The following is a 24,034-nucleotide window of genomic DNA, read 5'->3' on the forward strand; positions in this document are numbered from 1 at the left end:
GACCTATAATTGAGAAGTTCTGGGCGGCCTGAAAAGGCAAGCGCTGTAGATTACCGTGACGACGGGGAGGAGGCTGTCGCCATCGGACGACACAGCCCGGGGCGTGTTGCCATCGTCGTGCTACCGTGTGTTCGCCATCAGGGACGCGAGCCACACGCCCAATATTGGGTGCGCTCTCGGCCCCTTGTTGTTATCACCCCTTCCGGGTGTCCTTTCACGCTTTTCACGACCATCGCTCCTTTCATTTCTCCCTCGGTGCAGGCGTCGCCTTTTCCTCGCAGCCAGTCTGCATTCCGTTCTTTTCTTTCTTTGAGGCGTCGCCGTCGTTGCTGCTGGCTCGGTCACTCTTGAAATGCACCTTGCTCCTCCATAGGACTCCCAAGCACACTCTGGTTCCATGGGCGAAATCTGTCTCTCTCTCGCTCCCATCCTCCGCTGTCAGTCCCTAACTAGGCTCGAAGCTGGTATTCTCCTGCTCCCGACTGGTTTCGAAATTATCTTCGCGATCGTGTTGTTGTGGGTTAAGCGTGGTTCTGACAAGTGAGTGCTCCTCTTTATCTACGACGGTGGCGAGGACGCGGGTGAGGAGCGATATCTGGGCTAGTAGTTGAGGAAGCTGCGCGGGTAGAGGAGTGGTTGGTAGCGGTTAGTGTGCTGAATTATGGCGCGGGTGTGTACAGGCCAGTTTTGGGACGCAGGTATGTCCGGCTGAATGTCTCACCCTGATCGTGCGTCATGGCTCATAACGTTCCCCTCATCCGCGCGCAGTTTCCCTTCACATTCATTGCCCTCATATTGCTCTTCATATCACACTCTACCCCGCCCCCGGACTAATATTGAAGACGCTCTTCCCACAGGAAACATGTCTTCCTCGCGTCCGAAGTATTTGTGTACTTCCTCCTAGCCGTACTCGACCTCCTCACCCATACCATCCCTACCATTGGGAACTCTCTGGACTCCTTCAAGTCGCTCGACATCATCATCGGTGAGTGACGTCGCTACTGAACGTCCGGATGCATACTCACCGTGCGACTGCAGGCGTCGCGTCCTTCATCCCACTATTCCTCTACACCTTCGCTCTCTACCTCCTGACCACGACCGAGCTCATTCCCGCCCTGCCTGTTCGCTTCCAGACCCTCGCAAAATATGTGCTCTTCGCCTTCATCCCCCTTATCATCCTTATGAACGAGCTTGGTTCATTCGTTGGCATCACCTACCGTGAGTACCTCGCCTGTCTCCGGGGAAACGGTTACCCACGTCCGTATAGGTAGCTTCGGCGGCGTCGACGGCACGCCCCTCGTGCTTGGAGTTGGCTTCACAGACTCGGTCACACAGATGTTCCTCAGCAGCGTGACCCTCGTTCTCCTCACCGCCTTCCAGGCAGCTAACTTCTGCATCGCATTCTACCGCCTCGTCAAGGCTCTCTCGCACCAGCGCTCCCTTGACTCCCAACAGAGCGAGAAGGAGATGGAAGCACACCTTTTCCGTGGCCTCGGCTGGATCGTCGCAGGGACAAAGCTAGGTGCGATCGAGACGGTTATCGGGTTCGCCAGCGGAGGCTTCGGCATCGTGTTCACGCGTCGTATCCTCCGTCTTCTTGGACACGGCTGCCTGATAATCGGCATGGTCAAGGGCGTCGACACCGTTGAGGACTTCAAGCTCTACAGCCCCGGCGAGTCGCAGAGGCGGCGCAAGTCCACGCTTCGTGCAATGATCGCAAACCCGCGCTTCAGTACGTTCCGCCATGTGGGCGGTCACGACTTCACGGGGCAGAACCCGTTCGACGAGAAGCGCAGCTCGGTGATCAAGCTCGGCGACCCGTCGTGGATGCGTCGCGACCGCAAGCTCGCCTCTATCGACGAGGAGCGTGCCACCCCTGGCCTGCTTAACACGCGCAAGTCTTCTAGCATCACTTTCAACCTGGCATCTCACCCGTCTCTCCACCGAAAAGCCAAGGGCTCGCGCGACTCAGGGTCCTCCTTTGGGTCAACCAGGCACGACTCCTGGCGCAACTCCTGGCCGTACGCAAGGAGCGAGGCAGATGAGTACGCAGACGTCCAGGAAGACGCGCAGGAGATCGACGTTCCCGCAGCTGTGCCCCGTCCCCGCCTCCCCCGCCCACCGGTTGATGCTCGTCAACGCGTGACCGTGCACATCCGTCAGGACCGCCTCCCCGTGCTCGAGCTCCGCCGCTTCTCCAACCTCGAGTTCCTCGACCTCATCCAGGACCCCTTCCGAGATCCCCACAACCGTGCGCTGTCTCTTCCTGGAACCTTCGAGCCCGCACAGCAACACCCGGTCAACCATGTATCCGCGTCGTTCACCCGTCTTCCAGCGTACGGAGGCGCTCGTAAGCCCGGTCTTCCGTCCTCCGTTGCTAGGAAACCTTCGACGCGTTCTGTACGTCCTGTCCAGCAGCCGTCTCTGCGTGAATCGGTCATCAACCGAGAGGCTGGTCGCGTATCCAGCTTCGCGAGCTACGACCGCCCATGGAGCAACGCCGGCTCGTCCGCTCGGAACTACCGTGACAGCGCCGTGAGCTTTGGCGAGCCTGTCCCCCCTCAGTCCAGTCAGCGCACTAGCGTGACCTCGTTCGTCCAACCACGTGGAAGCACCATGAATTATGATGAGGAGCCTGCCTCTGCGACTTCATTCCATGCGATTGGATCCCCCGACGCTACCATCACCAGCTGGGAGACTCCCGGGTCCAGGGCCACTGCCCGCCTCACCGTGATGAGCCGCAAGGATCGTGGCCTGTCCTCAAGCACGACCGCGTCCGATGTACACGAGCTCGCACTCCAGTTCCCCGTCATCCCGCCACGGCCCTTTGCCACTGGCCCGATCCGCCGCAGCATGCTCTCGCAGGAAGTCCCACGGTCGGAGTTCATCGCGGAGGGCGTCGAGCAGCCCGTTTCGGAGTCCCCAGAACATCCGTCGCCCGAACCTGTGCCTTCGCCTCCAGTTGCGCGCATCCCATCAGTCAAGCGCAAGCCCGCACCCCTGATGACGGAGGGCCTCTACGACGAGCGCATCCGCAGCGTCGAGATCGAGCAGGTCATCGACGAGGACGTGGTCGCTGTGCAGCTCCCCACGCCCATGTCTGCCCCGCACAGGGGCGTCATGGCCGCCTCCCGGCGCACACACAGCGCGGAGCTCGCTGACGTGCCGCTGACCCCCGAGGACGATGACAGCTTCGTGTCGGGCGAGGTGGAGATTGCCCGCTCGGCGTCGCTTGTGAGGCGTGGGGCGGGGGAGGGCCCGAAGCTAGTGCGCGTGAAGAGCGTCGGAAACGCGCCGATGCGCTCCGTGTCGTCTGCGCACCGCACAGCGTTCACGCGGGATAGCGTCAAGGTCGAGCTTGGCCACATTGCGCGGGAGGGAAAGCTGGCTGCTGCTGCGAGTGTGAACGACGAGGTCATTCACATCGCGTAAATACGAGTTAGGTTTAGAGGGGGAGGTGTGTAGTGTAGTAGTGCGTAGTGCGTGTACGACGTTGGTATGTTGTCGTGCTGAGTCCCGAGATTCATACCTCTCCAGCTCTGCAGGGCTTGACATTAGTTAGCGGATATGGACCGTCCTAGTGTAGTGTGGTTGTAACAACATCCGACGTGTATGGTTTCGTTTCAACCATCTTTTCTTCCTTAATGATAACTTATTGCGAGTGCGTGGATCGAAGACTACCTTACAAGGTCAGGACGGCTTCTTTCGCGGATCGCAGTGAGAAGACGGGCTGGTGGGTGATGGTGGTGCGCCCTGCGGCTGTGTCGTAGAAGCAATACTTACGAGAAGTAGGTCAATTCTGGCCATGAAGACCTGCGTCGATACAAAAGTGTGCGAAGATGAGGCAGGTAGATATACTGAGTAAAGACAGTTACGGTTGGAGATTCAGGCGGTTGATGAAGTCGATCTGCTTAGCCCGGTAATTGTCCGCTTTGTATCCGAGGGAGTCATTGCCGTGGAAGGTCAGCATCAGAGGTTCCTCAGTATTGTAAGGCGGCCAGTAGATACTTGGGTGGCGGCCGTTCGGATCACCGAAGTTCGTGAAGTGAATGAACATGTCTGCCATGTCCCCGCCGCCGTACATGTTCGGGATCTCCGTGCCATGCGTCTTCAAGCGTGACATGACGCCTGTGTCAGCGTGCACTTCTCGTAACACATGGCCAGTGGAACTTACCACTCCGAACCCGTAGATGAAGTTGCGCCGATAGTCTGCCAGACATTCAATGAGTTGTTGCTTCAAGATGGACCGCGAAGCGACGAAAGACGCACAGTAGGACCACACTTTCTGCCTTGCGCACAAGTGACGTGCAAGCAAGCGGTGGTTTGAGTCGAAGCCCATGTCTCCGGCGAGCGATCCGATCCGCTTGTATCCCGGAGCGAGTTGGTATTCTTGCTTCGTGCCGTATGGTGCACCAGTCGCAGGATCGTCCGGGTAGAGATCCAGGAGCTCCTGGAGGTCTGAATCGGAGATGCTGGGGAAACTTCCTTTGATGTAAGCCGCTAGTATTGTGTCGTTTCTATGGGTAGCGGGGACAAACACATGATGTCAGAATTCGAGAGAGAAATTGTTAGTCAAATGAACTCACGCGCCGTCCGGGAATGTCACTGTAGCGATTGTACCATCATCTTCCGCAATGCCTACATAGTTTGGTGAGTCACAATCTTCTCTGGAAACACACGAAGTTGATGCACCCGTCACGATTGGTACAGGCGCGACCTTGCCATTGACAAGAGCCTGTTGCGGAAGATCTTGGAGGAAGTCCCCATCCGCGGTCAGCGACCAGAAGCCGGTACCTGAAGTGCCCACCACAGATTGGAAGGTCTCGCTCGGCACCTCGCGCAAACACGCAAGCGAATACGCTGCATCTGAACAGTTCAGCGCTGAGGCGAAATCGTCATAGATCGCCTGTCCCGCCGGCGCGTCTATCCACTGTAGGTGCTGGAGAGCCCCAGACTCTGCCCACACACCGGAGAACAGCCCTTCAGAGATACCTCCGTTCGCGACGGTGTGTAGGCTCGCAGACGCTGCTCCAGCGCTGAGACCAAGCCTAAGGTTGGGTGTCGATCAGCATCGGAACCGCCAATGCGCCGGAAGTTCGTAGGGGCCATCATGAACACTTACAAAGTCACTCGACTGGGATCGCCTCCGAATGCGGAGATGTACTTCTGGATCCAGCGCAGAGCGAGCCGTTCTGATCATTCGGTATATGCATCAGTTGGAGCAACACGCCCGCGACTAGGTTCGGTTTCACTCACGGTCCCTGAGGCCAAGGTTTCCTACTTTTGCGTCTTTGACCGCCTTTCCTGGCAGAAAGCCGTATGCTAGCGATGACAGGTTGAGCTTCCTTAAGCGCGAGACTGCAGATGCCACACCACGCACGTCCCAGCCTTCGGGCATGATGTCAGCTGAAGCCCGTAATTAATAACGAGGGGGTGCACGTACCGGTAGTTCATGGACACCCATATAACCGGTTCTCCAATTTCGATGGATCGGTTCACCATGACCCTTCCGTCGACGCTATGGCACCATTGGTCAGAGTATAATCAACGAAAGACTGTGTTTCCATACTTCGAGCTCCCGCTGAAATCAAAGCCACCTAGAAGGCATTGTCAATGTGGCCACTATTTGAGCTGCGAGCAGGACATCGTACTGAAGAAGATATACTGGATATGCATGAGTATGCAACTGGATTCAACGGAGGCCCGGGAACGTGGGACTTACTGCGACAACCGGGAGCTTCTTGCCCATGGTCACCTTCGCTGGGGTGATCACGTTCAGATTCAAGCCTGCCCCGCCGAGGGTTCGGCATTCTCAGCATCGCGTCGAAACCGGTAAGCAAGGGTACTTACAGTCTTCGTTGAAGGGAGCAGGCTCTAGCGAATTGAATACGGACATATACTGCTGCATTTCCGCGGTAGTCCAGGACGGAAGCGCAAATGTTCCCAGCGTGAGGGCATTGAAGCATTGGTTTCCCCAGGTAGACGCATTGATAGTGGCCGTATACATTGGAACGGGTTCAGGAGGTGACAATCGACGACTTCCTGTTCTATGGCGATGCATTACAAGTGAGCTTGACTAAAACTACTGATAGAATCGCGACACTTGGACTCACGGAGGCTGGGCATAGGGGATGCCGAGGAACGAGTTGGTCATGCCGTCGGTTATGCCATACACCGTAGCTTCATCAAGCGTAACAGAAGGGGGGCCTGTAAGGTTAGGAGGCGCAGCGAAGGCGCATATTATAGTGATGATACTCAGAAAGGACAGGATGGAGTGGTGGAGCAGCATCTCTCCGTTGATCTCGGGTTAGAATATGAGCTGGAGGAGCGCATGTCGAGGAGACTGATGACTTAAATACTCTGAGCCCAAGGGGAAATAGACGGGGGATGAAGGCAGTTCGAGTGCATCTGTGGGCACATACAGGCGGGATCAGTCAGAGCGTGTCCCTAAAGCATGCACTTCCCTTCACGGGGACCTGTGCTAGCATGATCTATGGAATTGACCGGAGTAGATGATCACAATAGACTCGACTAATGTGTACCATTCTCGTCATCGAACATGTTTCGATGCGAATAAGTAGGAGTCGATACGTCGGTGAATGCGGCTCTGTTGGATGGAGTGGTACGATATTTGTCAGTACAAATACATACTTCGTCCTCCATCGTCCCACGAAGATTCAGAGAGGCGACGCTACTCGCTTCGTGGAGAGCCCAAGCACCGCACAAGTCCGCGCCGGTGTACTCGGACATACAGTAACCATCAATGCGCGCCGCTCGCAAAGTCGGAGACATATGACGGCCGCCACGAATGAAGCACCCTGACAATGTCTTCCGGCCTCCTATTGATGATGCAGGGATAGTATTAATGTAGGCTAAATCATCAGAAGAAACGAGCATACTTCATGCATACATATCGGTTATACACCCGAGAAAGACACAGCCAATAGTTTGATTCCGCCATCAGCATTACAGGATATGCAGAGGAGCGATTCCTGCATGCGGGGTACCGAACAGTCTAGAGGTTGACATGTTCGAGTTGACCCATCGTGACGTGGCGGTCCTGATAAGAGAAGAGCGGCAGACCTTAAGTCCACGATGTGCTCAAGTCATAGGTCCTCGCCAAGGCCTCATCAAGGTATAATCCATCACGAAGACGGAGAGTCGGCGTAGGGTGTTCGGGCAACAAGTCGTGGTGGTTACACAGAGAGAGAGACAATCCGGAGCACAGCCTCGCGGGACCTCAGTAAGCGCCATCTCCATACGGCAACTCTGTTCGAATTGCGTCAACCTCTCATAAATTGACGAACTTCAACCGAACAGATTCGCGAAGCGACAAACCCGTACAACCTGCTCAAAGACAGCCAAACGACCTGCACCGCCTCGATGGCTAACTCATGGAGTTTTGCGATTGGCCGTTAGCAAGCCTCGCGTGGCAGTAGTACACAAGATATAGAACACAGTATTCCATACATTTCTTCTTTTACTATCAAAGACAAAAAACATCGTTACAAACATGATAGAACCATAACAACCAATGCCAATGCATCCATCACCAGCACCGCCAACTCGCCGTGCAAGCTGATGGCGACGCCTGTGTGGTGCTTCCGATTTGATTTCACGACGGAAGGGAGAACCTGTTGGGAGGAGCTGTTTCTCCTCTCACGGGCAGAAGGTGACGGTGTAGTCGGGCCTTTGACCAGCGCTGCAAGTCCAGAGCGCGGTACCGCTGGACTCGTCGAATGCGTACGCGTACGAATTCGGGCAGTTGCTCTCTGCGGCGTGATGTCGGGATGGGAGGTAAGAAGATGCAATAAGACAGTGTACGCACTGAAGTAAGAGTAGTACGCAACGCCGGAGGACGGGCAGGTCGCCGCGGTGTTGTGCGTGCCCGTGCAGCAGTTCGGGTTGTTGACCGGGTCACCCAGACCAGCCTCGCATGCGCTCTTGCATCCGACGGGGAAGCCGGTGGAGTCGAAGGGACCCTTGAGCTGAGCAGGGCCTAGGCGGAGGCAAAGAAGAATGTATTAGAGTATGCTTCTCTGAGAGAGAATATGGCAGTCGTAGGGAACTCACAGTTCGGGCCAAGGTCAACGGCGCAGTCCGCAACGTGGCAGCCCTTGTTGTTGCTGATCCTGACGGGCAGATTGTAGCCGTCGACAAGCGAGACGTCGTACCAATCATTGCCATCAGAAGCGCCAAGCGTGAACTCGGCGAGGGTCGCGGGCGGAACACCCTATAGGAGATAGCATATCAGTACTTGGGCAGATTTGGATTTTGAGCAGGTTTGAAGACGTACGCCACCAGTGTTGATGTCGCACTCGAGACCGCCGTTGCAACCACCGTCCAGGCAAGAGTTTGGACCCGGGTTCACGCTGAAGTCGCAGTTACGACGAGCCTGCAAGTAGTGATAAGACACCGCGATAATAGTACATACGATACCAGCTTACCCAAATACGGCCAGCAGTCCAGTTGTCCGGGACAGAGAACGACACGGCTTGATAGGCACCCTGAGCCCAACTGTGAAGGTGTAAGTCTACGTTATTGTAGAAGACGTCATAGACGTACCCAGTAGGATAGTTGGGACGAGTAGAACTAAAAGCTGGAGCGGTGAAGTGCTAGAGGAAATGTGAATACGGCATACGGAGTACACGCGCGTAATAGAACATACAGCAGGCCTGAATGAGTGTTAGTGCACCAGTCCCGCGATGAAAGATAGTTATAGACATACCAGATCGTGAAGGGGCAGTTGTTGTACACGGTGAAGGTACGCGCCGCGGCGCTGGAGACGAATGCGAGGGCAGCAGCAGCAGTGAAGCTCTTCATGGTGATCGTGGATGTGTGAGTAGCAGGAGAGGGGCTCGAAGTCCACTACAGAATCCGGCCTCGTCATGTCGCTGCCTTTTGTACCTCGCGGTCCGCGTCTGTTGGCCGCCGAATAGGATCTCGGACACCAACAACGAACTGCAGCAGGCCGATGAGCCGAAGGAACAAGGAACGCCATGCTGCTTCGCAGAGTAGGGGACACATGACTGGGAGGCATATTTCCCTTTCCATCTCGGATGCAGCGAGCCCAGGAACATAGAGCGCAGAAAGAGACGCACCGGGACCGGGCTGATCAATGTGACGTCGTACGAGGACGGACGAGATCTGCACGGGGCGCGCGGGACGTGAGAGACACATGGTGCGTCGGGAACCAGAAGGCGGGCGAGTCGCACTGGGCGGTGTTCGCGAACACAGGACCTGCCTCTTTTGGAGACACACGGAAGGCGCCGTGGGCGGACAGGCTTGGCTAGCTCTTCTGATGCTGGTCCGGTGAACGTCCCGCTCGAACGCGCTGACCAGCCTGACTACGGAAGTCCATATGGTCGTCGACATCCTAATCGATTGTTCTGGGCCATGGGACTAACTGAACGCGGCGGCTGTGATTGATTGGCCCGAGTCGTCCAGATACATACTGGTCGAGGGTCTCGCGTAGCTCTCTGTTCGGGACGGACGCAAACTTCGGTCTGGTCCACATATCGCCCGCGACCACGAGGGTTCTCGTTGGCTGGTGTGCACGACCTGTGTACGTACAATCCGGTTAGACCGTCGCCAACGACATCGAGCACAAGGTCATACCGAGGTATCAAGGTTATCGTCGACTACCGCAACTGGACCACATGATCAGAAGGTCCTTCGGTCCTACAGCCCAAGTACCGACCACGAGCAAGTGCGCGGACCCGAACGAGCGGTGCAAGTTTAAAGCCAGTCGCGTAAGAGGTGGATAGGGCTTATCCAGAGAAGGGCGTGTACCATATGCATGCCAGCAGACAAACACCGCATCATGTGGTGGAACGAGCGTAGGTCAAGTACGCGCAGATCGTCTTGCCTGCTGGTCCTACTCGTGATGTCAGACCTTGTGTTCGTCCAGGACACATGGCCTCACCTGGTCTCACAACCAACTTATGATAGCGCTGGCGAAGCACGGAACAGGCACGACGAAAGCAATGGATCATTGCTACGGATCCTCGGAGAAACTGGACGTTCTGTCTTCGCTCCCTTGTGCTCGCCTTGAGGAAGGGGTACGAACTTTCGAAGAATATCAGGCAGATGCTGGTCTGTATGGGTCAGTCGAAGCGGTGCACATGCTCGCTTAAGTCGAGGGAATGTGGGCATGCTGCGATCTGCGCCCAGGACAATGGACGTCGGGTCCTTGACAACGCCCTTGAGTATAGCGGAAGTATGCCCGACAGATGACACCCGAGGACCTTCGAGTTCGAGGACAGGCTAGCCGGAGGCTGAGGACAACGGCAGGGTGGAGCTCGTAAATGAACACACCTCCGCAGCTTGCCTGGAGCGAACATCGGGTTTGTCGGACCTTGCCGTCAACAAGCGTAAGCGAGTCGGCTCACTGCTGTAGCGACGCGCCGAGAAACAACCACCAAGTACCGCTCGTGGCGCATACGCAACGCTCGATGCATCTTCCTCCCGAGAGTAGTTGAAGGCTCTCGGTGCGATCGATAACTTATCAGGACAAGAAAGGCGAAGAAAACAAGGTATTCCGCGTCCCGTGTGCCTGGTATATCATGATCAAGGCTGTTGTGGCTTCCCATCAATGCGATGGGAATGGAAAGCCCATCGCTCTACAGCCTGACCGGGAAGGTCATGCTGGCAGCAGCATGACCTCTACTGGAAGAGTGCGCGGTCATTGCCTTGGCTGGACCCACCCAAACTCCAGCTTAGACTAGCTGGCGTCATGGAAGAGGAATTCCTTAGCGACACTGGTCTTCAGCCTGAGGTCACGGCAAAGGTAGGACTCATGCGGACATACCAAACGAGGAACGCAGAGCAATCCCGCCCCGTGTTAAGAGCGATGCCGTCTGTCTTGTGTCGAATGTGCATCAGCATCGTGCTTCCCTGTCAAACCACGTTCGGGATGCGTAGTCCGATTACCATTGTCTATCGACGTGGGCGGCACGCCTACAAGCCGGTGCCAAGTGACCTTGAGTAGCGGCCGTACCGCATCTTCTTCGAGTTCTCGTTCAGCTCTCTTCGCGCATTATCTCAACATGGCAGCTGCGCGTGAAAGAATGCTAGTGTGCCCTCCAGCCGGCGTATGCACGCCGAAAGGACGCGAGCCCGTCGTATGAGTCGGGTTGTCGAGAAGAGGCGAGAGCGCACTCCGTGATTTTAACTGTGCAACGCTGCATGTGAACTTGCTCGGGTGTGGGTATGTAATAGGAGAGACGTACTCACATGACGTGAGATAATAAGCTGCATCGCCGTCGTGCCCTCCCTAGAGTTCAACCAGGCACCGAACGAACTTGCGCATGCGGTGCACTTGTCATCGTGAGCGCACCTCGGCCAGCCTGCGCGCCAATGTCAGACCGGCGCGAGCATGCATGACGCAAACTGAATATTGATGCCAGCGCCGGAGCGCTCAGTGGTACGCAGGTGATGCGTAGCACCCTAGAACTTTGACCGCCCCGGCGGGATCGAGGTCTGTGCGTCTCAAGAAGGGTCGCCGGACATCATGCCGTGACACTTGGGGGGCTGTGAGGCCGAATCATATCCGACCGCTAAACCGACCTGCGCTGAATGATGCTCTGGGACATCGTCCTCATGATCTAGACGAAACCATCCAGTGCGAGCGCTGTCAAGGACGCGGCATATGCGGATGTCGGGCTGAGTTGCCCGTCACTATAGAATGGGTACGTGAGCTGGGCATGCTTCTAGGATCCGGGCAGAGGGGCCATACCTCAATCGGCGGGGCCATAAGGTGAATTCGACCCGAGCTGAATAGCGCGCGGGACGCCATCACTTCGTGAGAAGAGGGACACGGAAGAGTGGCCTGATGGGTCGCGTTCCCACCCGAACCGACGTGGACTTCGGCCTATTCGCGAAGATATAAGGAACTCTCCAGAGATAGATTGGAAGCAACATACTCATGCGAATATAATTCCCTATTCGAGGCGAGGTTGGAACTACAACGAATTGCTATCAGTGCGTTTTATCGATGGCCATCTGAGCAACATGCTGAGATCGACTGCAGTGCCGCGTACTGATATGATGGGCGGCGCTGAGTTCTGAAGTCCTGTTTGCGCGTCCGGTGCCAAATGGGACCACTCGGGCGAGCTGATACTCACCTTGTAACCTCAATACGTCTTTGCTAGCACAGTAAGCTGCAATCGATCGACGGTTCAGGGCGATCGACAGCAAGTTCGCATTCTACGATCATGCTTGACTCTGAAGAAGATAGAGATAGGGTATGACTGAGGATGGATGTGAATGACCAAGCATACCGAGTTGAAAAGCGGATGAGTGGGCTCGATTTTGACAGGGATACACAAGGACAAAAACCTGTGGGTCCGTGACTGACCCTCACCATTGGCGTGACTAGGGATCTGGAGAGAGAGGCGACTCAAGTCATCCTCAGCATGCCCGTGGACGACCGAGGTAGCCACGGGTCCCCGCCCGAAGCTTTAAGACGCAGGGTGGAGGCTTCATCCATGTAACGGTATCCAGGGGATGAGACTGACGTCAACGATGATCAGTCCTAGAGTAACACAACAAGAAGAGGTATGGACCTACAACGCAGTCGCAGTGTCCACTCACTAAAGTTGGGCGAGACAAAAGGGATTGAATGGACGCACCGAAGCTTCACAGTGAGACGTTGACGCGCTTCCGTTCCAGCACGTCTCATCAAAGAAAATAATTTATCCGTGTATACTTCTGCGTCTATCCGCGTTCTAGAGATCTGCCAATCTGCCCTCGACCTCGTATCTCACCACGGTACTATCTCGCCCTTCATGTTGAAGAACTTCCCAGAGTCGCTGGGCGTGAGCCCAGCCACAGTCTTGATGATGCCCTCGACCCCGACCGAGACGTGCAACGGCGCGCTGCTTCCGCCCAAATCTGACAGAAATACTCGCATGAGCATGGATGCACCGCGCGGCAAGTGGTAAGTACTCACCTGTCTGGAGCCACCCAGGGCACATCGATATCACCGTGATGTCCGACTTCTCCTTCGCCTCCTTGTATGTCTATGCAAATGCGAACGCGAGAGGTCAGCAAATCGTACAACGAAAGCATAGGAAAGAGAGGCAGGACGGGAAGGACGCTACGCACGAGCATGTTCAGCGCCGTCTTCGAGATCGCATACGACGACCCGTGTGCGCCAGGGTCTGAGCCGATGCTGCCCATGGTGCTTGAGATGTTCACGATCGTCTTCTTCGTGCTCTTCTCGACGAGACCGACGAATGCCTGTGCGACGCGTGCGGGCCCAATGACATTCGTGTTGAACGTCTGCTCTAAGTGACTGAAGTCCATGCCGAACGCGGTATCATATCCTCCAGGAAGCTTCATGAAAGGCATCATACGTAAATATCAGTATTAGGAACTAAACAAAAGACAAGGCTGGATACGCACGATACCGGCGTTGTTGACAAGATAATCAATGCCCTTCTCGGCGATGCTTGGTATTCTGGCGACTTCCACTGCGGCAGTGGTGACGGACTCCTGGCTGCTGACATCGAGGGCTACGAGGTGGAGTCGCCCATTCGCTTGCGCAGCCAGCCCCTGAAGATCCGCCGCCTTCGACGGGGATCGGCACCCTGCAATGACGGTGTTGGATGGGGATTGTAGCAGCTGCTTCACCAACTCCAGGCCGATACCCCGGTTAGCCCTGCCGATCGAAAGTGAGGAGGGTATACGTATGAGAGAGACCGCGAGACCTACCCAGTGATGAGCCATACATGATTCTCAGACATCTTCAGTATCGTCTAGCTCTGTAGCTGGGCTGAGTTCGATGTTTGTTCGATACGAAAAGAAGCAAATTGCTCACCTTCATATATAGACTTCGTGGTGGAGGCGTGTGTGTCATCTTTCACGGCACCTGGGAGACGTACGTAGACGGCCTGTCCTCAAGAAGACATGTGCATGCGCACTTGCTGACCTGAACACGTCAGTTAATGGTGAAAAGCTCAATTTCCGAACGGCGACGATGCACACCTTTGTCATCTTCGGCATCAAGAGTGGATACCCACCGATCGCCAAGGTGATCGAGGGCGACGCGTACTGTACGCTGTGCTGAGAGTTTCACTGTTGAACCTGTTGCGCTAGCGACATCTGAGACCTTGCGAACGTGACTCAATTTCAATCAACAAGCTGAGAAGCTTCCGGGGAGCTTCCGTCGCTGGGTCTTTCGAAGTTGTTGGTGTTGTTGGTAAGCTGTCGCGGCTTGATTGTCGGAGGTGCCGTAGTCCACGTTCTGTCAAACGCGGGGACACGAAAGTGAATGCTGATGAGAAACACGGCGCACTTCAGCTATTGTATATACAGAACAGCATCGACTGGTGTGGGTGGACGCACCTGTTGACTCGAACGGTAACCTCGGGATTGAACTCTCACGACGTACATTCCAGCGGTGTCGATGGGGCTGTCCATACCTCTTCCTCCCAAGATTCCAGATACCTTCTCCGCCGCATGATATATCGACTTGCGCTTGGTAGCAATCGAGCGACGCTGGTGGTTGATGATGTCGTCAGGAAACCCGCGATAGCGCTGAACCCGAAAAAGTCGGGGCCGCCGTCGGCATTTGCCAAATGCGGTACATTAGTCATCATTCGAGCGCTTCCGGTTATCTGAACAACCGGGCCGACAATATGTTCGCTGGGGAAATGCGGGGTAAGGCACTCTTCCCCATACACCCAACATCATGTCGGCCAACGCTCTAGGTGAGATGCAAAGCCCCGTTGAACTTGCATAGATCTGGCTAATGACAGTCGCGACCGAATCGAAGACTTCAGGACAAGCAACCTCTTCGATGTCAAGGGCAAAGTCGGTGAGAATCCCGCGGGCATTTCTACGGAAATGTTATGACATTCGCTCTGACAGAACACCTGCAGCCGTGGTTACTGGAGGAGGCTCCGGGATTGGCACCATGATCGCGTCCGCGTACGTGCAGAATGGTGCCAAGGTGTACATCGCATCTCGCAAGGAAAAGCAGCTCAAGGAGGTCCGTCTTCAACGTCTCCTGTTCCGGAGCCCGGTGTAGTTAACATACCGGACGTCCGGATATTTAACAGACCTGCGAGGCGCTAAACAAGCAGGGACCAGGCAGCTGCCACTACTTCGTCGCAGATATCAGCGTATGTCACCGTCCTGAACTCGATTGTGCTGAAGCTTGCTGACTGCTTCGATAGACGAAGGCCGGGTGTGATGCCCTCGCGGACAAGATCAAGGAGCGCGAGCCTAAGATCCACATTCTGGTAAACAACTCCGGCGCATCATGGGGCGCGCCCTACGACAAGTGAGCATAGCCTGTAGTCGGCATGACAGTTCCTATGGCTGAATTGTGTCACATCGCAGCGTCCCGGAGAAGGAAGGATGGGACAAGATACTCTCGCTCAACGTTAAGAGCGTATTCTATAGTATGTTCATGTCACATTGACCATGTCGGCCATCTGCTCACGCATGTTTGTTTGCCCAGTGACTGCGGCGTACGTGCTTGGGTCCCATTCTCATTGTCATCTGTTTTGTTTGACTCCCATCCCTCCAGGCTCACGCCGCTCCTCGCGAAGGATGCCACCTCGTTTGACCCCGGACGCGTCATCAACATCTCGTCCGTCGCCAGCTTCCTCACCACCACGACTGGCTCCAAGGTCGCAGGCGGCGGGAATGGCCTCTGGAGCTGTACGTCTTATCCTCACTTCGCATTACAGTCGAGTACTGACCGAGGCCATGCAAAACACGGCATAGACGGAACCAGCAAAGCAGCTGTCAATCACCTCACGGTCCTCCTCGCCACCACGTTGGCACCGAAGTTCATCACCGTCAATGCCATTCTCCCTGGGTAAGTCGCTTACCGACCAGTCCAAGCCGATTCCCTTACAATGCTCTCCAATCAGTGTCTTCCCCTCGAAGATGACGGCTTTCGGTATGAAGCAACACGGCGAGGAGGGTCTCGCTGATGGCAACCCCTTCGGTGAGCCTTTCTCTCCTCCACCAGTGCATGAAACACTAGTTGATTTTCCTTATAGGCCGTATTGGTCACCCAAGAGATATGGCAGGCGTCGGTACGTGCATTCATCGTCGCTCTCATTTGATTTGGTTCAGATCCTCACATATCCTGCATTGCAGCGCTCTTCCTCGCCAGCCCTGCATCAGCCTACGTGTCGGGCACGCACATCATCCTGGACGGCGCGGCTACGCACTCGCGGACGAAGGCTGCATTGTAGTTTTGCCGTATGGGACGTAAGTCCTGTATTGTATGAGCCTTAATGACGCCAGACCACAATTGCCAATGCCGTTTATAGTCAATCGGAGGTACAAATAGTAGCTCAAGATGATACATGGACGTATGTGATGCTTGCGTATCCTACACGCTATGCGGTGCCTCCCAGGGCTCAATTGCGCGATTCAGGAGGTCGATGGAGGAGAAGAGGAGTCAGGACACGCTCCACCCTCGGGCTCACGGGCAGAACGTGACGGTATAGTCCGCCTTCTGGCTAGCGGTGCACACCCACTGCGGAGCACCGCCCGAGTTGTCGTACACAAAGACGTACGAGTTCGGGCAGTTGCCCTCTGCCCGCGCAGCATATCGTCAGCATCATGGAAGGCAAGAACGCTCGGAGGAGATTGGACGTACTGAAGTAGGAGTAGTACGCAACGCCAGAGGGAGGACAAGTTGCCGGGGTGCCGTGTGTACCCGTGCAGCAGTTCGGGTTGTTAACGGGGTCGCCGAGCCCTGCCTCGCATGAGCTCTTGCAGCCTACAGGAGAGCCGCTGGAGTCGAAGGGGCCCTTGAGCTCGGCAGGGCCTGAACGGGAGTGAGTTCGGAATCCACTTTAGCAAGGAATAGAGAAATGGATGAGACAGACAGTTCGGGTTGAGGTCGACAGGGCAGTCCGGAGCCGGGCAGCCCTTGTTGTTGCTGATTCTCATGGGCAGGTTGAAGCCGTCGACGATCGAGACGTCCACGTAGTCGGTGCCCCCGGCGGAGCCAAGCGCGAACTCAGCCAAGGTGGCAGGGGGAGCACCCTGTAAATGTGCCTTCAGTACCCCATCAAAGTTTAGGCTAGAAGACGTACGGTACCAGTACACTCGAGACCCCCGTCGCAGCCGCCGTCGAGGCAGGAGTTAGGTCCGGGGTTGGCGCTGAAGTCGCACTCACGGCGCGCCTGAGCAGCGGAATGGTCAGGTCATACGATCTCGATTGGACTGGGTTGAGCTCACCCAGATACGACCACCTATCCAGCTGTCAGGGACAGAGAACGACACGCTTTGGTGGGATTCTTGAGTCCAGCTGTCATGGCGTAAGCATCAAGATATCGTAGAACTTCGGTAGACATACCCAGTAGGGTAGTCAGGACGAGAAGAGCCGCTGGTCGGGTCGGTGAAGTGCTATTTTACGAGCGGAAGTGAGCTGGACGCCCGAACTCCGAGTCGGAGCGCGATAATAACATACAGCAGGCCTTTAAGATCATTGGAGTCAGTAGGTACTTCGTCAACTTGGAAAGTACAGGCAGAGACGTACCAAATCGTGAACGCGCAGTTATTGACTACCGTCAGATTGCGGGCCGCGGAGCAAGAGACGAATGCGAGGGCGGTAAGGGCCAAGAAACTCTTCATGGCGATCTTGGGAGTGCGAGTGCGCGTAATGCTAGAGGGATCTTCCACTGCGCATGCATTGCAGCTTGTTGCCTTTTGTACCTTGCTACTGGCGTCTTAAGTTGGGTTCCTAGCATTCGGAGTGCGGCGCGTGTGACATGTTGACTCCAGGAGCCCGGGGTGGCACTGGATTCGAAGCGCATGCCCTCTGCACATGGCAGCTCAAGTAACGCGAGATCCGCCTGAACAGATGTGACGTCGTGCGGATGAAGCTTCGTCGGAAACGAGAAGGTGGGCGGGTCGGAAGGCTGGGCAGTATTGTGCGGTCACACCCGGTCGAATGACCACGGATAGCCATGTGGTTGTCGACGTGCTGATGGAGTGCTCTGGGCCATGTGATAGGCTAGAGCCTGCGCAAGGCGGCTGTGGTTGATTAGCCCGAGTCGCCCAGATCCACATCATTCGAGAGCGGGCAGGTGAGCGTCGCGCTGCGCATGCTTGACAATGACTTGGAGACGGAGGGCAAACCTTCGGAGTGTGCTCATTCATGCAGACCTATGATGTACGACGTTGGCGACGCTCTACCCGCTAGCTCAGGCTGCTCTCTGTGAGCAGCCTGCTGTGCCGGAGGAAAGTTAGGGAGACTGTGAAGATCCCATGGACCCACGATTGGCTTGTCCTTTCGTACGACTCGCTGCACGGGGAACTGGACGAAGGGACTAGCGGTTCTAGGGAAATTCTGCACGAAGTCAGACCAACGATATGCAGCAGCAAGCAAAGCATGTTATCACAGCTTCTAAGACCTAGGTTGTCGTCGGTGATGGTTTCTCCGCTTCGTCTATATACAAGTACTTTCTAGTAGGGCGTCCTTCTGGTTCAACTGGTAGGTCATCAAAGCGGAAACGAACTTGAGAACAACACGCGTGCGTACCTTTCCAAGTTATAATTTGGTTTCCTTGGATATCGGCAGAACTGGCAACCTTGTTGGTACGAACACTCGCATAAAAGCGGATGCGTCGTTTGAACTTGGCAAGGACCGAGGTAAACAGACGCTAGAGCCCGCAACGCTTTGCTGACTAAGCACAGTCGTTGTTGTTCACTGAGTTGCGGTTGAACGCGCTCAGCTCCTCTGCATTGGAACATCGACAAGCCTACAGCATGTTTCCTGCAAGCAGTACACTCAGTACACTTCTTGCTACTATTGTTCGTACCGAAAGCCACGGCGCCGTGCGCCGTGACGCGGCGGGCTGACAAGACCAAAACCCAGGTAGGCAGTGTCCCCACTCCCGGAGTGTGGCGTACCGGATATCTGAATTCTCTCGCACAGTTTTGACACTCTCAATGCAGACGTTATGCGTCTGATTGTGCTGGAGCTGCTGGGAGACAAGTCATCGCTTATTGCTCTTGCCTCATGTTGTCACACCCTTCGTCAGTCCGCGGCTCCTGTCATGTTCTAGGATTGTTGGTTACGTGGGGAAAGATTCTCTGAAGCGATACGTCCCTACGTAATGTAACGCCCTTCTCCATGTACTGACACTGCACCCATCTAATTCAGCCACCTCAAGACGTATCAGGTACTGTTTTCCTACAGATAGGAATACTGCTCTTCAGCAGTTCAAGAACATCTTGGAAGATCTACCCGCCCTCTCTGAAATCGCGTTCGTCTCCGCAGAGCGTATCCCATGGACGGTTGCCAAAGGCTGTCTGACCCATTCCGGTATCAGGTCATTATCTTTCGACACAACATATCAACGCGTACCTGCGGAACCGTATTCAACGGATGAGATCGACAGCATGCCCATACGTCTTTCCAGCTTCTCGTTCACCACACCGCTGTGGCAGAAGGACTTGATGTGGAGAGCATTAAGGTCTGACCCTTAGGCCGAACTCGAGGCGGCGCTCTCGAGTGAGGCGAGCTTCCTGTCCGCTGTGGTGCCACGATTGAACGAAACGGTAGAACAACTCACTCTCCCCATGGAAGCCACTCCGGTCCTTTCCATGTCGGAACGCTCTTGGTTGAAACTGCATAGCTTGTCTTTCCATGGCGAGTACGTGGACGTTGCGCAGATGAAAGCCTTTCCCCTCTTCCTCTCCAAGGGGCCTCGACTGCGAAGTTTGTTCATGACAGTACGCCAGCTCCCGAAGACCGCATATCGTCGGGCACCCATACTTGGCTATCGACCCCCCGATGACCCCTTCCAGCCTGCCAGTATCCGTTTACGATCTCTCACCATCGCATACCCCGATCCTGATGACGATATCTTCTCCGTGGATGCCACAGATTTGCACCAGCTATCGCTCCGCGACTGGCCACGCTACTACGGTAACCTCACATATGTGGACAGACAGATCACGGGATCCCCCGCACCGATCCTGACACATGCAGAATGCCTGTCGATTCTCCGCCGAATGAACGTGCCTCGGCTAACTAGCCTCGAGCTCGTGTATCTCGTAAATCCTGGAGTCGTGGACGATGAGCTGCTGAGCTACATTTCCCGTGCCTTCCCGCGTCTCGAGCATCTGCAACTTCACCGCTATCGCGCCGACAAGGAGGAAAACGTGGACTACGTATGTATGCATTCGAATCACCATCTCATTTTTCTAACGCCTGCCAACGACGCAGGAGCACATCGCAAAGCTGTTGGTGGCAGCCTGTTCCCTCCGAACGGTTCGCCTCAATCTTAACCTGCACGGTGACCACGGGCCCTACTGCAACTTCGTACCCACCCGTCAATCCTGGCTGGCCAAGTTCAGAGATGAGATCGGCCCATCAATTATCGGCATATTGCAGGAACTCCCACTCCTCGGGTGCTGCGAACTTCTATACCACCAATTGGGCGGCTCGACATGGACCGAGTTCCGCCCTGCACACGGCCCAGAGCCTCATTTCATCGAGTATCATGACCAGGATGTGCATCTGTACGTGATTCGTCTTGAACTACTGCCTTCGTCCAGCCCCTTACACGACATCTCACATTCCTATGTAGGGACTCTGAGCTTCTTCCAATACGATTGCGCCGCCGATATGGCGTTGGGCGAGTGTCCGTCGAGGCATTTGGAATGAGGCCAAGTGAGAGATGATTTGTTGTCGTCCTCTCCATCCTCTCGAGGGCTCCAGTTGCTGTAGTGCACCAGGACTGGCCGTCCTCGCCGCCTGCCAATGCTCCCGTTCGTTACCACCAAACATTGAGTCGTTGTTCGTCCCAATTCCCCTTTGTGTCTATTCTAGCCCGTTTGTTCAATAGTTTTCCGGGCAAGCAAATATTCAATTATTGTTCAATGTCAACCCATCAAATTTCAAAATTTGAGAACATCGAGAGGCGCGTGATACATATGCAGCAAAAATGACGCTCTCTACCAATGCAGACGAAGCTGCAGCCAGATGCAACTCGAATTCGCTCGCACACTCAGTATATATCGCAATCGTACATGTGTATCGACCGCAGCAAGAGACCCTTCAGTTGAGGCCAATCGGTGCGGCCCGCGGCCAGCGCACGAAGTTCACCACCGAGCTGTCTGGTGGCCGCACTGCAGTAGGCCTCCGAGCGTGTGCACTGCGGTGCTATCACGCATGTCGTTCGTGGGCTCTCCGCGGATCGTATCATAGCTATTGTACATATTCCGCAGGTACAAAACGCGACCATGTAAGATAGCCAAAGTGCAAATACGTCGTCGACAACAGGACTCGCGGCAGCAGAAGATTAGAGCGGTCCTAGCTGCGGCTGCAGCGCAACAAAGGCGGGCTGCAAAGTGGGAATTTGGAACACGACGTCCGGATGTCCGTCACGCTTCAGCGTGATATACGCGCCCTGCGGGATCATCCACTTTTCCTCCCCGTCCGGTATCTCGCGCATCCCCATGTTCCGCTCCCACGACCGGAGCTGCCCCGCCATCTGGAAGCCGGGCGCGTTCATTGCCATGGGGAACCCAGGCGGGGGATACATTGTCGTGTGCCGGACAGGAGACGCAAAGCCATAGTGCGCAAAGCTGGCGGGCGCGGAGACAGTTGCGGGATGCAAGGAGTGACCCGGGGGGAGGTTGACAGATACCTTGCGTTTGACATCGTAGAAGTCGACGCAAAACTGGCCATACGGACCCATGCCGCCTTCCCACATACGGATGGCGAGATCGGAGTTGGGGATGCGGAGGTTGTAGACGTTCTGGTCGTCCTGCTTTGGTTTCGCCTGCGGCACGACGTTCGATACAGTGGAAATAATGACAGAGCAAGCATCACTTACCCCAACTACATGGAAACCCCGCTGGATGACCTCTGCCGACGCCGCATTGAATCCCTTCAGATAGGTCTCTCGCTTCTCCGGAGTGTCGGCGCCAAAGTATGCCAACAGTCTATTGATGCGGGTCTCGTCTGCTGGCTTCCAGCCTGGAACGAGGCCCATCAAGTGCTGGTCCAGCAGACAGAGTGGCGCAGGTTTGTCGGAACGCGTCTGCGATCCTTGAGGTTGATTGGTCTGGCGTATGGGACGCGCAGCAGAAGAGGTTGGAGTCCGCTCTGCAGGACTTACGAGGGAGTGACGTTTCATTGCGACACAGGCAGGGAGAAAGCAGAGGAACTGCAGGTGGGATCGTAGTGGTCGGTTGTCAAGACTCAAGACCAACCAGATGCGGCCGTTCACGTTGCAGCTCCTTTTGATGCCAGCGCGATAGCACGTGACCGCGAATGACGGCCTTCGGGGTTGCAAGCGGCAACGAGTCTCGCTGACGGTAACCCTTCGGTGAGCCATCGCTCTCTCCTCCCGCGGCGCAGGGGGCGCAGGCTCATTTTCTCAAGTGCTATATGCGCCTTAAAGACGCCAGAGCACAATTGCCAACACCGATTATAGTCAGTCGGAGGTATGAATAGTATCTCAAGATGATACATGGACGTATACAATGCTTGCTTATTCTACACACTATGAAGTGCCTCCCGAGGCTCGATCGCGCGAATCAGGAGGCCGACGGAAGAGAAGAGAAGACGGTTCAACCATGGGCAGAACGTGAGGGTATAGTCCGCCTTCTGGCTAGCGGTGCAAACTCACTGCGGAGCACCGCCAGAGTTGTCGTACGCGCGAAGACGTACGAGTTCGGGCAGTTGCCCTCTGCCGGTGGAACACGTCGTCAGCATCATGGAAGGCAAGGACGCTCAGAGAGGAGCTCGGACGCACTGAAGTAGGAGTAGTACGCGACGCCGGGGTGCCGTGTGTACCCGTGCAGCAGTTCGGGTTGTTGACGGGGTCGCCGAGCCTGGCATCGCATGCGCTCTTGCAGCCTACGGGAGAGCCGGTGGCGTCGAAGGGACCCTTGAGCTCGGCAGGGCCTGAACGATAGTGACTCGTTAGCACTCAGAGTCCACTTTAGCAGGGAATAGAGAGAAGACGTACGGTACCAGTACACTCGAGACCACCATCGCAGCCGCCGTCGAGGCAGGAGTTAGGGCTGGGGTTAACGCTGAAGTGGCAGTCACGACGCGCCTGAGCAGAGGAGTGGTCAGGTCGTACGATCTCGATTTGACTGAGTTGAGCTCACCCAAATCGACCACCTATCCAGCTGTCAGGGACAGAGAACGACACGCTTTGGTGGGATTCTTGAACCCAGCTGTCATGGCGTAAGTATCAAGATATCGTAGAACTTCGGGTAGACATACCCAGTAGGGTAGTCAGAGCGAGAAGAGCTGCTGGCCGGGTCTGTGAAGTCCTATTTGAAGAGGAGTGAGCGCGGCGCCCAACTACGAACTCAATCGCAACATACAGCATGCCTGTAAGATCATAGTCAGAACGTACTTCGTCAACTTGACAAGTACAGGCAGAGATGTACCAAATCGTAAACGCACATTTATTGACCACGGTCAAGTTGCGGGCTGCGGTGCAAGAGATGAATGCGACGGCGTTAGGAGCCAAGAAACTCTTCATGGCGATCCTGGGAGTGCGAGTAACGCTAGAGGGACCCTCACTGCATATGCATCGCTGGCTTTTGTACCTCGTGGCTGGCGCCTTGCTTGTCGGGTTGCTAGCATCTACGGTGCGGTACGGGTGATATGTTGACTACAAGAGCCTGGGGTAGTAGTCGAATTAGTAGCGCATGTCCTCCACACATTGCAGGTCAGGTAATATGAGATGCGCCTGATAGATATGACATCGTGCGGGTGCTCACGAGATCTGCATGGATCGCGGGACATAAGAGGCGTACGGGACGTCGGGAACGAGAAAATGGGCGGGTCGGACTGGGCACTTCCTATGTGGTTACACTTGGTGGGATGGACTACGGATAACCATGTGGTTGTCGGTGCGTTGGTCGAGTGTTCTGGGCCATGTGATAGGTTAGAGCCTGAGCAAGACGGTATGACACATCAAGCGAGACACTGAAGTCGCGATCCATCATTGGTACCCAGTGCTACGTACGTGTGTTGACCTGGCTGTGAGATCGCAACTTGAAATAAGGACGGAGATTG

At 55.5% G+C, this 24,034-nt stretch overlaps 10 protein-coding genes across 10 annotated transcripts; 3 read left to right on the top strand and 7 right to left on the bottom strand.

The window, feature by feature from the left end:
- Positions 1-397: 397 nt before the first annotated feature.
- Positions 398-3,432, top strand: L226DRAFT_570212 (uncharacterized protein; the record flags this gene model as incomplete). The annotated part of the gene is made up of 4 exons (XM_067684410.1): positions 398-540; positions 858-985; positions 1,039-1,218; positions 1,268-3,432. 4 exons carry the CDS (start codon positions 398-400, stop codon positions 3,430-3,432), a joined length of 2,616 nt encoding a protein of 871 aa, XP_067536566.1.
- A 439-nt stretch (positions 3,433-3,871) lies between these two features.
- On the bottom strand, positions 3,872-6,289 carry L226DRAFT_612255 (carotenoid ester lipase; the record flags this gene model as incomplete). The annotated part of the gene is made up of 14 exons (XM_067686369.1): positions 3,872-4,108; positions 4,175-4,209; positions 4,270-4,517; positions 4,587-4,638; positions 4,693-5,048; positions 5,123-5,192; positions 5,257-5,322; positions 5,381-5,388; positions 5,444-5,518; positions 5,570-5,597; positions 5,652-5,664; positions 5,723-5,787; positions 5,851-6,047; positions 6,114-6,289. 14 exons carry the CDS (start codon positions 6,287-6,289, stop codon positions 3,872-3,874), a joined length of 1,626 nt encoding a protein of 541 aa, XP_067536567.1.
- Positions 6,290-7,325: 1,036 nt separating this feature from the next.
- On the bottom strand, positions 7,326-9,070 carry L226DRAFT_485078 (thaumatin-like protein). The gene is made up of 8 exons (XM_067677089.1): positions 8,729-9,070; positions 8,669-8,675; positions 8,566-8,615; positions 8,448-8,517; positions 8,297-8,395; positions 8,074-8,233; positions 7,829-7,999; positions 7,326-7,772 (listed from the first exon to the last, which is right to left on the bottom strand). Exons 1-8 carry the CDS (start codon positions 8,821-8,823, stop codon positions 7,660-7,662), a joined length of 765 nt encoding a protein of 254 aa, XP_067536568.1. The 5' UTR covers positions 8,824-9,070; the 3' UTR covers positions 7,326-7,659.
- On the bottom strand, positions 8,621-9,663 carry L226DRAFT_394349 (uncharacterized protein). The gene is made up of 3 exons (XM_067674513.1): positions 9,619-9,663; positions 8,729-9,561; positions 8,621-8,675 (listed from the first exon to the last, which is right to left on the bottom strand). The coding sequence occupies exon 2, from the start codon at positions 9,373-9,375 to the stop codon at positions 8,887-8,889; it is 489 nt and encodes a 162-aa protein (XP_067536569.1). The 5' UTR covers positions 9,376-9,561; positions 9,619-9,663; the 3' UTR covers positions 8,621-8,675; positions 8,729-8,886.
- A 3,100-nt stretch (positions 9,664-12,763) lies between these two features.
- On the bottom strand, positions 12,764-13,748 carry L226DRAFT_545179 (NAD-P-binding protein; the record flags this gene model as incomplete). Its single annotated transcript, XM_067682327.1, has 5 exons — positions 12,764-12,894; positions 12,953-13,022; positions 13,108-13,338; positions 13,408-13,663; positions 13,717-13,748. 5 exons carry the CDS (start codon positions 13,746-13,748, stop codon positions 12,764-12,766), a joined length of 720 nt encoding a protein of 239 aa, XP_067536570.1.
- Positions 13,749-14,684: 936 nt separating this feature from the next.
- On the top strand, positions 14,685-16,416 carry L226DRAFT_559833 (NAD-P-binding protein). The gene is made up of 13 exons (XM_067683325.1): positions 14,685-14,714; positions 14,780-14,821; positions 14,886-14,995; positions 15,066-15,128; positions 15,183-15,289; positions 15,349-15,410; positions 15,470-15,479; positions 15,539-15,672; positions 15,739-15,832; positions 15,888-15,964; positions 16,020-16,055; positions 16,120-16,233; positions 16,296-16,416. Exons 1-12 carry the CDS (start codon positions 14,696-14,698, stop codon positions 16,215-16,217), a joined length of 852 nt encoding a protein of 283 aa, XP_067536571.1. The 5' UTR covers positions 14,685-14,695; the 3' UTR covers positions 16,218-16,233; positions 16,296-16,416.
- On the bottom strand, positions 16,245-17,714 carry L226DRAFT_612259 (thaumatin-like protein). The gene is made up of 8 exons (XM_067686370.1): positions 17,516-17,714; positions 17,447-17,453; positions 17,333-17,382; positions 17,215-17,284; positions 17,070-17,159; positions 16,860-17,019; positions 16,628-16,798; positions 16,245-16,563 (listed from the first exon to the last, which is right to left on the bottom strand). The coding sequence occupies exons 1-8, from the start codon at positions 17,608-17,610 to the stop codon at positions 16,451-16,453; spliced, it is 756 nt and encodes a 251-aa protein (XP_067536572.1). The 5' UTR covers positions 17,611-17,714; the 3' UTR covers positions 16,245-16,450.
- Positions 17,715-19,295: 1,581 nt separating this feature from the next.
- Positions 19,296-20,821, top strand: L226DRAFT_394493 (uncharacterized protein). The gene is made up of 3 exons (XM_067674514.1): positions 19,296-20,157; positions 20,213-20,508; positions 20,577-20,821. The coding sequence occupies exons 1-3, from the start codon at positions 19,564-19,566 to the stop codon at positions 20,668-20,670; spliced, it is 984 nt and encodes a 327-aa protein (XP_067536573.1). The 5' UTR covers positions 19,296-19,563; the 3' UTR covers positions 20,671-20,821.
- Positions 20,822-21,065: 244 nt separating this feature from the next.
- L226DRAFT_534063 (uncharacterized protein) lies at positions 21,066-22,198 on the bottom strand. Its single transcript, XM_067680594.1, has 2 exons — positions 21,828-22,198; positions 21,066-21,773 (listed from the first exon to the last, which is right to left on the bottom strand). The coding sequence occupies exons 1-2, from the start codon at positions 21,984-21,986 to the stop codon at positions 21,291-21,293; spliced, it is 642 nt and encodes a 213-aa protein (XP_067536574.1). The 5' UTR covers positions 21,987-22,198; the 3' UTR covers positions 21,066-21,290.
- Positions 22,199-22,985: 787 nt separating this feature from the next.
- On the bottom strand, positions 22,986-23,597 carry L226DRAFT_394516 (uncharacterized protein). Its single transcript, XM_067674515.1, has 3 exons — positions 23,231-23,597; positions 23,113-23,181; positions 22,986-23,057 (listed from the first exon to the last, which is right to left on the bottom strand). Exons 1-2 carry the CDS (start codon positions 23,493-23,495, stop codon positions 23,126-23,128), a joined length of 321 nt encoding a protein of 106 aa, XP_067536575.1. The 5' UTR covers positions 23,496-23,597; the 3' UTR covers positions 22,986-23,057; positions 23,113-23,125.
- Between the last annotated feature and the right edge of the window lie 437 nt (positions 23,598-24,034).

This window comes from Lentinus tigrinus (assembly GCF_003813185.1).
Source record: "Lentinus tigrinus ALCF2SS1-7 unplaced genomic scaffold L226scaffold_9, whole genome shotgun sequence".
NCBI classification, from domain to species: Eukaryota; Fungi; Basidiomycota; class Agaricomycetes; order Polyporales; family Polyporaceae; genus Lentinus; species Lentinus tigrinus.

Coding starts and splice junctions, on each gene's coding strand:
- L226DRAFT_394516 (XM_067674515.1), bottom strand. CDS start 23,495: ATGAAGAGTTTCTTGGCTCCTAACGCCGTCGCATTCATCTCTTGCACC. Junction 23,182..23,230: donor CGCTCTGACTACCCTACTGG/GTATGTCTACCC, acceptor ACGCCATGACAG/CTGGGTTCAAGAATCCCACC.
- L226DRAFT_612259 (XM_067686370.1), bottom strand. CDS start 17,610: ATGAAGAGTTTCTTGGCCCTTACCGCCCTCGCATTCGTCTCTTGCTCC. Junction 17,160..17,214: donor GGATAGGTGGTCGTATCTGG/GTGAGCTCAACC, acceptor TCCGCTGCTCAG/GCGCGCCGTGAGTGCGACTT. Junction 16,799..16,859: donor TGTCGACCTCAACCCGAACT/GTCTGTCTCATC, acceptor ACTCCCGTTCAG/GCCCTGCCGAGCTCAAGGGC.
- L226DRAFT_485078 (XM_067677089.1), bottom strand. CDS start 8,823: ATGAAGAGCTTCACTGCTGCTGCTGCCCTCGCATTCGTCTCCAGCGCC. Junction 8,518..8,565: donor CGTCCCAACTATCCTACTGG/GTACGTCTATGA, acceptor ACACCTTCACAG/TTGGGCTCAGGGTGCCTATC. Junction 8,234..8,296: donor GCGACATCAACACTGGTGGC/GTACGTCTTCAA, acceptor TATCTCCTATAG/GGTGTTCCGCCCGCGACCCT.
- L226DRAFT_559833 (XM_067683325.1), top strand. Junction 14,822..14,885: donor CGATGTCAAGGGCAAAGTCG/GTGAGAATCCCG, acceptor GAACACCTGCAG/CCGTGGTTACTGGAGGAGGC. Junction 15,965..16,019: donor CGCTGATGGCAACCCCTTCG/GTGAGCCTTTCT, acceptor TTTTCCTTATAG/GCCGTATTGGTCACCCAAGA.
- L226DRAFT_394349 (XM_067674513.1), bottom strand. CDS start 9,375: ATGTCGACGACCATATGGACTTCCGTAGTCAGGCTGGTCAGCGCGTTC.
- L226DRAFT_534063 (XM_067680594.1), bottom strand. CDS start 21,986: ATGGGCCTCGTTCCAGGCTGGAAGCCAGCAGACGAGACCCGCATCAAT. Junction 21,774..21,827: donor GGGGTTTCCATGTAGTTGGG/GTAAGTGATGCT, acceptor GTCGTGCCGCAG/GCGAAACCAAAGCAGGACGA.
- L226DRAFT_394493 (XM_067674514.1), top strand. CDS start 19,564: ATGGAAGCCACTCCGGTCCTTTCCATGTCGGAACGCTCTTGGTTGAAA. Junction 20,158..20,212: donor AGGAGGAAAACGTGGACTAC/GTATGTATGCAT, acceptor CCAACGACGCAG/GAGCACATCGCAAAGCTGTT. Junction 20,509..20,576: donor CATGACCAGGATGTGCATCT/GTACGTGATTCG, acceptor ATTCCTATGTAG/GGACTCTGAGCTTCTTCCAA.